The sequence below is a fragment of the Xyrauchen texanus genome, chromosome 5 (assembly GCF_025860055.1).
Source record: "Xyrauchen texanus isolate HMW12.3.18 chromosome 5, RBS_HiC_50CHRs, whole genome shotgun sequence".
NCBI classification, from domain to species: Eukaryota; Metazoa; Chordata; class Actinopteri; order Cypriniformes; family Catostomidae; genus Xyrauchen; species Xyrauchen texanus.
Window position 1 is genome coordinate 43,484,820 of NC_068280.1, and position 13,318 is coordinate 43,498,137.

General features: G+C 35.7%; 1 protein-coding gene across 5 annotated transcripts in view; it reads left to right on the top strand.

Annotated features, from left to right (window-relative positions):
• dmd (dystrophin) overlaps positions 1-13,318 on the top strand; it is a 148,658-nt gene that overhangs the window by 67,787 nt on the left and 67,553 nt on the right. For all 5 annotated transcript variants that reach the window (XM_052126402.1, XM_052126398.1, XM_052126400.1 and 2 more), the window contains exons 42-52: positions 668-778; positions 1,032-1,177; positions 1,616-1,739; positions 1,860-2,035; positions 2,156-2,303; positions 5,922-6,053; positions 6,473-6,622; positions 9,135-9,215; positions 9,374-9,455; positions 9,684-9,850; positions 12,300-12,417. In XM_052126402.1, the coding sequence (XP_051982362.1) occupies positions 668-778; positions 1,032-1,177; positions 1,616-1,739; positions 1,860-2,035; positions 2,156-2,303; positions 5,922-6,053; positions 6,473-6,622; positions 9,135-9,215; positions 9,374-9,455; positions 9,684-9,850; positions 12,300-12,417 (1,435 nt within the window). The remainder of the gene's footprint in view (positions 1-667; positions 779-1,031; positions 1,178-1,615; positions 1,740-1,859; positions 2,036-2,155; positions 2,304-5,921; positions 6,054-6,472; positions 6,623-9,134; positions 9,216-9,373; positions 9,456-9,683; positions 9,851-12,299; positions 12,418-13,318) is intronic.

A 13,318-nucleotide genomic window follows, 5' to 3' on the forward strand; every position in this document is an offset into this window, starting at 1 on the left:
TGTTACCAGATTAAAGGGATAGTTCACCCAAAAATGAAAATTCACATGATTTACTCACTACTTTCTTTTTTCTACAGAACACAAACAAAACTTTTTAAAGAATATCTCAGCTCTGTAGGTCCAGTCAATGCAAGTGAATGGTGGGCAGAACTTTGAAGGTCACAAAATCATAAAGGTACCATAAAAGTAATCCATAAGACTCCAGTGGTTAAATCTCTTATGATAAAGTTCCACTTTCACATTCTTCTTTAGTTTTTTGGCTATTCTCATTTTTCGTGCATATAGTCACCAACTGGGCAAGGTGGAGAATTTATAGTTAAAAATATATGAAATTTTCATATGTTTCTCATTCACACCTAGCATATTGCTTCTGAGGACATGGATTAAACTACTGATGTTTTATGGATTACTCTTATGTGGCCTTAATGTGATGTATTTATTTATTTTTTTGAGCTTCAAAATTCTGGTCACCATTCACTTGCATTGTATGAACAAACAGAGCTGAGATATTCTTCAAAAAATCTTTATTTGTGTTTAGCAGAATAAAGTCATACGCATCTGGAATGATGAGAGAATTTTCATTTTTGGGTGAACTATCCCTTTAAGATTAAATCTGGTTAAATCAATTGAAATATAATAAATTTGTTCCCCAACATTGTGTGAACAGGAACTGCAGTTTTTACTACAGTGCATCGCTGAAAATGAGGCTATGTTGAACTCTCCTGAGTGCCGGTCTGCAGCATTCGTCAACGTACCCCAACAAGAGAAGTGCCTTAAGGTGATTCCATAAACCATGTCTCATTTAAAAGCCAACATCCCCTAGATTATGTATTACATTTTGATTTTACCCAATGGCTATATTTTAAATTTTGAATCCATCCATTTTTTTTTTTTTTTGTCCAAATATGGTACAGAATGTACTTTTTTAATGCATGGTACAAGCTATTCTCACAAACTTGCTTAAAATTCCCTGCTTATTGTTTTGACTTAGCAGTAAAAATATATAAATTTTCATGTTATGTATGATTTAGGAAGTTAAAGTGAATCTGGAGAAATTGGAGAGTCCAGTGACAGAAGCTCTGAGCAGGGGTGCAACTGATCCAGAGGAGAGTCTACTTGTCCAACTACTCAGATCCAACTGGGAAAACCTCAAAAAGCTTTACCAGGACAGACTGATGTAAGAATGAGTAACATTACATTTGTGATTATCACACATTAATGCATTAAAAACAAAGTAAGGTGTGTCATTCAGTAGTTGGAGACAGTGGTAGTTGTTATATATTTTTGTGTATATTACAAGGTATACTATCATCTTATTATATGTACTGTAAAGTATGTTTTGACAGTGCTTCTATTTTAGAAAGACAAATATGATATGAGCATGTTCAATTAAGCTGTAACATTTCTAGTTGGGAATTTTTTTTTTTTTTTTAATTAAGCTGACTGGCAACAAATTCAGTTATTTGAAAGAAGAGGAATACTATAAAAGTGTTCACAGAATAGTGTTTGCTGTTTAAATCTGAATATTATTTTTTCCCCTCATCACCTTCTCTCTATATTCCCTGTGACACAAATTGTTTCTATCTAATGTTTCTTTTCTTGCTCTACTGTCCAGACGCTTTGAAAAAAGTAGGAAATTCAGTGAGGAGCTTAAAATGCTTGATGACTGGCTGACTGATGCGGAGAGGACAATAGTGAAGTATGAACAAGACCCTATTATTAACCGAGATCACCTCAAGGTAATCATAAATAAAATAACTTTATACACTTTGCATCTCACATACAAATTGAACTCACAGAATAAAGTTAAACAGCTGGAAATCTGTTGAGATGTATACTGCAAAATTCTCCTCTCACAGGAGCTCCAGGAGGGTTTGGAGAAACAGGAAGCTTCTGTGAAGGGTCTGAATTCTCTCGGGACAGACCTGGTTCCATTCTGCAGTAAGGAAGATAGGGACCATATTAAACAGCATCTCGCCTCCATCAACTCCCGCTGGGCCAAAGTGTCCAATCAGCTGACTGAGATCAAGAGACAGTTAGTATGAATGCAGGACTTTTGCATTTGAATATCTTAGCATAGTTAAATTTGAGCAGCAAACCCATATATTTGTCCTCTTTTGAAGGAATGCATAAATATGAGTACTGTGTGATTTAGGTCTGCGGGGGCGAAGATTGTTCTTGCCCAGCTAAATGAAGACATGGGGGACTTCCAGTCCTGGCTGGATGGTGCAGAATCTGTAGTTACACTTCCTGTAGAACCAGGTCATAAAGAACAACTCGGTGCAACCTTAGAAAAAGTGAAGGTAAAAACAATTATTATCTTAAAAACTATATTAGTGTGTTTTACATGAATAGGGTACTAAATAAGTATTTTCTCAACAAATGGTCAGTGAAAGGAGGTTCTCAACCTTCAGAAAATGTTGATTTACAACCTCAAGAGGTCAAAATAAATATTAGTTTTTATTCATTTTATATGAGGTTTGCAATTTTTGCAAACCTGTTACCAAAATTTGGGACATGTCAAAATAATGTGCAAAGAGATTTTGGTATTTTCAAGCCGTAAACATTCTAAATCAAACTCTATTTCTCAAATTTTAAAAATAAAAATGCCAGAAAGGGTAACAGTTTTGCAAAAGAGTTGCAAATTTGATTCCATATGTAAGTCCTAATCCTCAGTAGGGGCTAGCAGTTTAGTTTGGGAGCAAATGTTGGTTTGTAGTTATTGATCAACTCAAATTTCTCATTAAATAAAAATATTTGCTTGATAATTGTTCTTAAAATAAGTTTAGTAACAGGGTTGAATGGTTGAACTTGATTTAGTAAAATTTTGAAAATGGAATGATGTTATGCACTTGTCTTCCTGACATGATGTAAAAATGGTCTAGATGTTATTAATTCTTGGGTGTCACAATTCTTAAGGAATATTCTGGGTTCAATACAAGTTAGCTCAATCCACAGCCTTTGAGGCATAATGATGTCCATTGTGCCTCACTGTAACCTCAAATTTTGCATTTTAAAGAAAGGAGGGAAAAGTCAATATAATTTTTTTGTGGTAATATACATTATGCCACAAATGTTGCCAATTGAGCTTAACTTGCATTGATCCTGGAATTTTCCTTTTAAGGAATGTTCAATTGTTTTTTAATGGAAGAAAATCATGCCGGTAACAGGGTTTCACGCAAAATGTGCGACACAATCAAATATTCAGTTTTGTTTATTAAAGTTAGTTAGGAATGGAAAATAGTTTTTACTGCTATAAACTGAATAAACATTTTAAAGATTTTGTCCAATTTATGGAATATTAATTATTGAATACCATTGAAAAGTTTAAAGGTGGATTGTGTACTTTAGTCACTCCTAGTGGCACCAAACGGAATTACAAAAAGAAAGTATGTTTTCAAACAAACTTTGCCAACACCCATTAGACTCATCATGGAATTTTGCACTCTCTGATTTCCTATAAACAAATAGGCCATCGTAATGAACAAGATCACTATAACATATACACACTGGATGGAAAGTGTAGCACAGGAATCAGCTTGTCCGAAAATGGTTCAATTGGTTTTCAGGTTAACTTGTGACCTTCCATTTTACACCAGATGTGAACGAATGGCAGCAGATTCGTCAATTCCAAAAAATCATGTTTCTGACTCAATATTTTGCTCTACATTAAATGTAAACTTACTACATGATGCTGGCATCATAGTACACATTTAAATATGTGGTATTTTTAGACAGAATGGCGCAAGTACGCAAGATTCAAAATAAATAAATAGCTGAGGTAGGAGATTCGAACTTGCCTCCCCCCCCCATCCCCCCTGGAATCTACGCCCCTGACCTTTATTGACTATTTGGAGCCCTAGGCGAGATCGCTGTTGTTGACGTGGGGAAGGTAGTTACTTGTTAATACTTGGGTGAATTTGCTACTTGCGTGCCCATTTGCCAGAGCAATCTCATAATTTGTGGGGTGTGTGTCCTCCACCTTGTAAATGTGATGCCAATGATTCCTCGTTTCTCTCTGTCTCTGTAGGCAATGCTAACATTGTTTTCCTTTGTACACGTCTGCCATGGTATTTCATTTTCCCCTGGCTGCACAAGTAGTCATGCCCTAAACTGACGCTATAGGTTGAGCTAGAAAGGGATGGGCAGGCTGCTCAAAATATATACATCTATGTTTTGATAGTGCCTGGGAGGCTCATTGTTTTCACTTTTGGTGAAGGTAAACCCACGAATGGCTTACCTATCAATGTTGGGTAACGTACATTTTTAAGAAATTCTTACAATATTGCGTTACTCCTTAAAAAAAAAGTTACTTCATTAAAAAGTATTTTTTATGGAAAGTAAATTGTACATTACTTTTGCGTTACCTTTTCTTTACTTTTTCTCACAGCCACTTTCTCTTCTGCTATGCTATGCATTCCATACAAATAAGCCATGCATTGCATACAAGAGACGTTACAGGTCATGCTAGCAACTGTATTTATTTATTAATTTATATTAAAGAATTAATAACATGAATGTGCATGATATGTTTTTCCATCAACATGGTAGCCAAAATGAATAATCATATAATAATAATATAAAAAGTCATCTCAGAGCACGCTTGTTTTGATCCACGGTGCATTCAGATGGCACAACTTCAAAGGCGCCTATTGATACAACTTGAAATGAAAAAAAATTAATAGTTTTTAATACTACCAAAATGCCATATAAATGGTTTGTTTCATCAATCAAACTACATGTTTATTGTAAAACTAAAATTTAGAATCTTTTTAAAACTAAGACATTTTCTCTATGTACACAATCGATGTAGAATGTTGCTCGGAACCACTGATCCAGAGTCATCTTTTCTCATCCCATTCTCCCAGTTACAGGGGAACTGTAACAGAGTACTTTGACTGCATAAGTTAGTGAATTGAGCGAGTATTTCACCCTGTGTATCATGTCATGTCCACTGGAATACTAGTCTTATAATCCCTCTGTCCAAACGTGTTTACTGACTTTTCAATGCAGTGTGTATTAACACATAAATCAACCATTTTTCACTCAACCAAATGCTGACCTCATATTACTCTAAAACACTAACTGTGCATGCGCATTAGCGACTTGATTGACAGGCGATGTCTGTATCTAAAAGGTGATTTGCTCTTTGACCTGTAAGGCGGGACTTCCTTTCTTCATCCATTGCTAGAGTTTCTTGATTGGGTGTTCCAATTTCTCCCATTCATTTAAATAGAAGTGACTCGTCTCTCTCTGCTAGACAGTCTATGGCCTCACAGTCTGTAGAACAACAATGCCAATCATGCACTACCTCTCCTCCCCGAAGTTTGCACACTTTTACTCCTGATTTCTTGCAATACAGGGACAGTAGAGGTGTACATTGTGGTCTAAAATCACAAATATTGCGTTACTTTACTCGTTACTCTGAAAAGTAATCTGGTTATGTAACACATGTTACTTTTATCATGTTACCCCAACACAGTTACCTATAGTTATTAATGAACAATAAACTGGGATAATAGAACATATTGTGACATCAAAAAAGTTACACACTTCACCTTTAAGATGCTTTAAGTTGGACAGGTCATAAGCTCTAGGGGTATACAGACGTTTGATTTGTTTAAAACTAGCTAGGTTAATTTTCTCTTAGACAACTGTTTATCTAACATATCTAATAGTTCCCTCAACAACAACAAAACACTGGATTTGTGCCTTTAATGCTTTAAAAAAAACATTATGGTACATTGATGCAAAAATGTCCATATTCGTGGAACATGCTGGTATCATTAGCTCACACACACATGGGAACAAACTTTTCTTTTGGCACTATATTAAAATTCGAATTCTCCCATGAGATGAATCACCAAATATGAGTCACAAAGGCGAGCAGATAATTAATATGTGTGCGTGAAAATCTTCAGGCTCGGGTGGTGGAATTGCCAATCAGGAAGCAAACTCTACAACAGATCAACAGCAAAGGCTCATCTCTCCCAGCTGATAAAGTCAAACCACTGGAGAAACATCTAAAGGTTATCAACATGAGATGGGCCAAGGTAATCCAAATTATTTCCTTTGATCTTTACTTGTCTGATGTTTGATCCTTTCAGACCATTAAATTCAATGATTTTGTGACCTTGGCATGATTAGCACAAGTATAATTTCCGTTAACAGCCTAATGAAAGCATTATCATTGAATAGTTTTAAAAGTCAGATCCAAGCACTCCTAGATCCTCGCAAAGTCTGCTGGACATTATTTGCATAAAGAAAATTTGTTCTATTTTTAGGACCATTAAGATTTTTTTGCATAGTAACATTATTTTCATGACAGTAAGCTCATTCTTAATACCATAATGCGTCTAATCATTTACTAGTGTTTACTAAGTGTTTCTTTTGATTTTAGGGTAAAATATGACCATGTTTTTGCAGTGATTTACTGTGGGGAAAAATACATATTTCCTTCTCTCCTCCACAGGTGTCCACTGATCTTCCTGAGAAGCAATGTCAAATTGAGGATCTCCTCAGAGATTTGTCTTTGTATCAGGAACAGCTCTCCAAGCTCTCTAGCTGGGCCTCCGCTACAAGGAGTCAACTCGAGCAGTGTCCTACTGCGATAGACCCTAAGGTAATTTCCCAGATGTGATCCTGCAACTATTTGTAGAACATAATATCCACACTCCTGCTTTTCAACCATGTTCAGTTACAATTGCATAGCAGGTGGTGTGAAGTGGTTCAGGCTCAGGGCTGGCATCCAGAAGCAAGCCATAAGTCATCAATATTTTGTACTTAAATAAGGCACATAACCTCAGGTTGCTCCAAGGGGACTGTCCCAATAAATTCATGGCGATGTTCTTTGCTGATACTCTATAAAACTAGCAATATAACCGGCCTTGGTGGAGTGGCAACAAATGTGGATTCTAGATTCTAACAGAAAATTCAATATTCTGCATTAACAATGCTTAAACAAAGTGTTCAATTCAACAGAAACTCTAAATTGGCCATGTTTACTTTTTTTAAAGGAATATTCCGGGTTCACTACAAGTTAAGCTTAATCGACAGCCTTTGAGGCATAATGTGGATTACCACAATTCGTTTTTTTTTTTACTTTTTCCTTCTTTAAAAAAAAATAAAAATAAATCATGGTTACAGTGAAGCACTTACAATGGATGTGAATGGGGTTAATATTTGGAGGGTTTAAAGGCAGAAATGTAAAGCCATGTTGGCTAATGTTAGTTAATGGTAACCAACAGCCAAGTAGCTCTTTAGGCATTTTTTCAGGCAAAGCAAGTTGCCTTTCAAAAATCCAATTAGTAATGCAGTACATTAATGCTGGTTAATGCACATTTTTAAAGGTTACAGTAAATAATTTCAAAGTACAATAAAAAAAATACAAAAATTTAACTTTGGGTAACATCTAGATGCTCTTGAGGGTGAACTTGACCTTCAGCTAGTTTCTCTCTCATTGAATATTCAGTTTCATTTGGAAAGTTAATGGAAGTTAAATTAATTAATTTTTGGTGACTTTAAATGTGATTTAAATAGTGTTATATTGATGTGAATTAAACCTGTTGATAATTCAAAATGAACAATCACAATCAAAGTATATTCAGCGATTAAGAAATCTTTGAAGTTGTACTCTATTATAAAATTCACTTTTGACCTTTTCAATGACCTGCCGGTTTTGCCAGCCAAAGCCAGAAGAAAAAAAACCCTGAATATTATTAAACCTGTGTCACATAGTCATTGGTCTCATTTTGCACAGTCTCTCACATTTGTACCAAGAGAGACTTTCATATGACGCACGCTGTCTATTTAATTATACTCCCAACATCCTTATCCTCATGGATAGTTTCAGCTGCTCCCATCAGGACTCGAGTTTAGTTTTCCTAGACGTGGAACTAATAGGTTCAGGAAATGTATTTTTTTTTCGTTCAGTTACTGAGCTTAAAAAATAACTCACAATTACTGAGCTTAAAAAATAACTCAGTACAGATGTACTTATGTGATTTTGAATTGTTTCTGATTATGGTTATTACCGTAGTGGTATTGGTTTGCCTACTTTGATGCTACTACATGCTGTGACAGATGTAAACTGTCACTTTATATTATTGTTTTTCTCAAAACCAAATTTTAGTTTCCTGTTAATTGCCCCACACTGTTTGTGACACAAATGATACTCAAATCATGCAGCTTTTTTATATGGTTGGACTTACCATTTTATTTGTCCCATAGATTGATGGAGGGATCTAGTCCTTTCAGTATATAGGCACCAGTAAGCAATGTCAAAGCAACACACTAGCAACCACCCAGAACACCTCAGCAACTACATAACACCACTCAGAACACCTTAGCAACCACTTAGCAATACCTCATCTACCACAATATAATTATAGCAGCAAATTGGATGAGCAAGGACTTCTCGCATTTTCTATATTGCAGTTGTTATTTGTTTGTTCTTTTGTTTTTTGAAGGGTTAGTTCACCCAAAAATGAAAATTCTCTCATCATTTACTCACCCTCATGCCACCCCAGATGTGTATTACTTTCTTTCTGGTGCAGAATACAAGCAAAGAATTTTAGAAAAATCTCTCTGCTTAAGTCAGCATAAAAGTAATCCATAAGACTCCAGTGGTCTTCTGAAGTGATCCAGCTGGTTTTAGGTGAGAAAAGACCAAAATGTAGCTCCTTTTTCACTGGAGATCTTGATAGCAGTCTCCTTGGTGATCATGATATCAAGCTTGATTACACTTCCAATAGCACCATATGGCGCTCTGCTTATGCCAAGCACTAGGAAGTGTAATCGAGCTAAAAATCCTGATCTTGCCTAGAGACTGCATTGACAAGATGTAAAGAGAAAAAGGAGTTACCGTTTGGTTACATTTATGGGTGAACTCAATTTAAAGCAAAGTTTGTTTGTTTTAAAGCGAAATGGTACTTTAAAGAGTAGCTTGTTACAGCAGTTTATTATGTTACATGGTTACTTTTGGTTACGTGTTAGGGGCCATTCAAACCGAACGTGTCCTTGTGCTAAAAAGCTAGATGCAGTGCAACAATTAGAACAGACACGTTTTAATAAGTACTTTTTGACCTGATACAGCATCTTAAATAAGGGTTTGGTGTTAATTTCTTTCTTTATAGATTGAGGATGATGTCAAGGAAAAGAAGCCAGCAGTAGAAGCAGTTTTGGCCAAAGAAAGACCACCATGCAAACCAGAAAAGGTGTAAAACAAATTCAGATATCACTATGATATTAGATTACTCTGTAGACTTGGAAGTAGTTTCTATCCTCACTGTACTGTAATGCATCATGCTGTATCATCCTCTTCATGGCATAAAACTCCAATTTAATATCACTCTCTTGAATTGGCTTGTTCCAGGGGCAGTTTGATGGTCTTAGTGTAGATTGGACTTCCATTCAAGTTCTACTTAAAGAGTGGAGAAGCAAATGTCAGCTTTCAGGTATGATATGGTATAATATGCTTATCGCACATTATGGTGATTGAATTTGTAGTAAAAATGCTATTGGAGTCAATGTGAAGTCAACATTGACCATTTATACTTACACATTCCTGAACTATGCAGGATTAATCAGTGGATGTTCTTCCAAAAATTTCTGAAGTAAAAGGAGTTGCAAATATGAAATATATTAATGAATATGAATATGAAATATAATTTGTTACTTTCCAGCTGAAACCTTGACTGGTAGTGCTGCAGGAGATGCAGCGCTTGAAAAATTTAATAAATCATGGATGGAGCTTGATGATTGGCTCTCTCTTCTGGATCACATGGTTCAGACTCAGAGAGTGATGGTCGGAGATCTTGATGAGATAAATGAGATGACGGTGAAACTCAAGGTCAGCTTTTTATCTATGCATTAAACCATAATGTGTATTCAAATACATGGTTTACTGTCCTAAAGGTTCCATATTCTGTACTATTGTTGCATGTATTTTTTAAATTAACTTATTTATTGAGGTCCACTTAAACTGTTAGCTACCATTTCTTGAACCAAATAAAGTTGCAATTTATTTTTACATAACCATTTCCACCCTTTCTCTGACCCTTAGAATAACACAGGCTGTTTTTGCACTTTTATATGTAGGCTACAGTGGAATGAAAATCTATGTGAACACTTTGGAATTACCTGCCTTTATGTATGAATTTGTCTTAAAAATCTGGTTTGAACTTTATCTTAGTTACAATAAACACAATCTGTTATAACACACAAGTTATTGTATTCTTCTGGTACATATTGAATACATCATTCAAACATTCACAGTGTAGGTTGGAAAAAGTATGCTATTGATGCCAACAAAAGCCAATTAGAGTCAGGAGTTAGCAAACCTGGCATCCAATTAATGAACCACAAATGGACCATGCCTCACATAAAAGAGATCTCAGAAGACCTATGATCAAGAATTGTTGCTTTGCATATAGCTGGAAAGGGTTACAAAATTATCTCAAAGTGCTTAGATTTTCATCTGTCCACAGTTAGAGAAATGTCTATAAATGGAGACAATTTATTACCAACCGAGATGACTCAAAGGGCACACCACAGAATGCTCAGTGAGGTTAAAAACAAACAAACAAAAAAACAAGAGTGACAGCTAAAGACTTGAATGAATTGGAACTGGTTAACATCTCTGTTCGTGAGTCTATTATATGGAAAACATTTAACAGGCAAGTGTCCATGGCAGGAAGCATGAAGGAAGCAGCTGCTTTACAAGAAATACATTGCTGCGTGCCTGAAGTTTGCCAAAGACCACCATGACACTCCACAATACTACTGAGAAAATATTTTGTGGACGGATCAAACAATGGTTGAATTGTTTGGGAAGAACACACAGCACTATGTATGGCATTAAAAGGGCACAGCATACAACATGAAATTATCCTCCCAACGGTGAAATACGGTGGAGGGAACATCATGATTTGGGGCTGCTTTGCATCTTCGGGGCCTGAACTGCTTGGCATCATTGATGGAAAAGTGAATTCCCAAGTTAATCAAGATATCATACAGGATAATGTCAGGGTTAATGTGCACCAGCTGAAGCTCTGTAGAATTTAGGTGATGCAGCAGGACAATGACCCTAAACATCGAAGTAAATCCACTACAGAATGTCTTAAAAAAAGAAAATCCCCACCTGATGGAGTGGCCCAGTCAGAGCCCAGAACTTAACCCAATAGAGATGCCATGGAATGACCTCTGAAGAACCATCCACAACAGACATCCTAAGAATATGGCTGAGCTGAAGCAGTTCTCTAAGGAAGAATCATCCAAAATTCCTTCTGAACATTGTGCGGACAAATTTCTAATCCGCAGCTACCAGAAAGGCTTGGTTGAGGTTATTCGTGGCAAAGGAGGATTGACCAGTTATTAAATCCAAGGGTTCACTTACTTTTTCCATAGCACTGTGAATGTTTAATGGTATGTGTTCAATAAAGACATGAAAGATTATAATTGTTTGTGTGTTGTTAACTTAAGCACATTGTATTTGTCTATACTTGTGATTTTGATGAAGATCAAAACACATTTTACAACCAACAAATGCAGAAAACCAGCTAATTCCAAAGGTTTCACATACTTTTACTTGCCACATAGTGTATCTTATAATGAGTTGCTTTATGTTTTATTTTATATTTTATTTTCGTAACTCAAAACTTCCTCCCCAATCCAAAAGGGCCACTTACTGAATCCAAGCAGCAAAGAAATATATACAGTCAGTTACATACAGTATACCATATTTACCACATTTGACTTAGAATTGCACAGGTGTTTTTGAATGTATTGTTACTTTAATATCTTTGTATGTTAATGAAATATGTTATTATTTAAATGCTTTATGTATCTTAATTTAACATAAAAATACTTTGTCCATGATATGTCCCCATTTGAAGGATTGATTTGATGAAAAATCAAATTTTCCATTTATTGAAACCAAAATGCAAAAATGCCTCTTTATGGAATCCTTGCATATCTGACAGCAAAGCACTGTTTCTCGTTTCATTCGTGGGTCAAAGGTGTTTAAATCCAAGTTTTTTTAAAGCACAACTACAAAAACACTGCTTGTTTAATTGTAAGGGTCAGAGAAATAATAGACAATGGTCACGGAAAAATGTAAGTATGACAAAATATTTTTTGGGACAAACAAACCTTACTAACCTGGACCAAAAGGGGAGAGAAAAAAATTAAGTTTGATAATGACCCCTTTCACTGGAACCCTTATATGGTAGCGCATAAGACCATCATAATATATGCCACAAAAATGTATAATAAAAAACTGTGTTTTGATGATCTAATAGTCAGCATTGCAAGACATGGAGCAAAGATGCCCACAGCTGAACAAACAAATCACAGCGGCTCAAAACCTGAAGAACAAAACCAATAATCCTGAGACACGGGCGACCATTACAGACCACAGTAAGTCACCTCACTTGCATTTGTCTTGTCCTTATCAAGATCCTCTCCCAACTGCAATGCCTTGATGCAAACTAAGCTTTAATCTCTAAAATATTTAAAAAAGCAAATAATGACTATATGACAATTAATGTATTGTGTCTTACCAAGTGTTACAGGGGCTTTGACATTATCTAATACTATAAACAATATGCTGTAAAAAAATTATCAAATAAAAATGTAATGAAAAAGTATTACTTTTACTATTGCTCAAATTTTGTGATTTGAATAAACCCCTATACTTAGTGTTGAAATTTGTTGTGTAACTTTTTGTGCTAAGGACATGAATAATACCAATTTACACCTATCAGTCACAACATTAAAACCACCTGCCTAATATTGTGTAGGTCCCCCTTGTGCTGCCAAAACAGCACCAACCTGCATCTCAGATTAATTCTCCTTACCATAATTGTACAGAGCGTTTATATGAGTTACTATAGATTTGTCAGTTCTAACCAGTCTGGCCATTCTCTGCAGTGAACTGCAGTTCACTGGATGTTTTTTTGTTTTTGCCACCATTCGGAGTAAATTCTAGAGACTGTTGTACGTAAAAACCAACCTATCTGGCACCAACAATCATCCATATGATTATCTAATCAGCCAATCGTGTGGCAGCAGTGCATACAATTATGCAGATATGAGTCAGGAGCTTCAGTTAATGTTCACATCAACCATCAGAATGGGGGAAAAAAATATTTGTGATCAGTTATTTGGAGAGTGGCATGATTGTTGGTGCCAGATGGGCTGGTTTGAGTATTTCTGTAACTGCTGATCTCCAGTGATTTTCACACACAACAGTCTATAGAATTTACCCAGAATGGTGCCAAAAACAAAAAACATCCAGTAGAGCAGCAGTTCTGTGGAT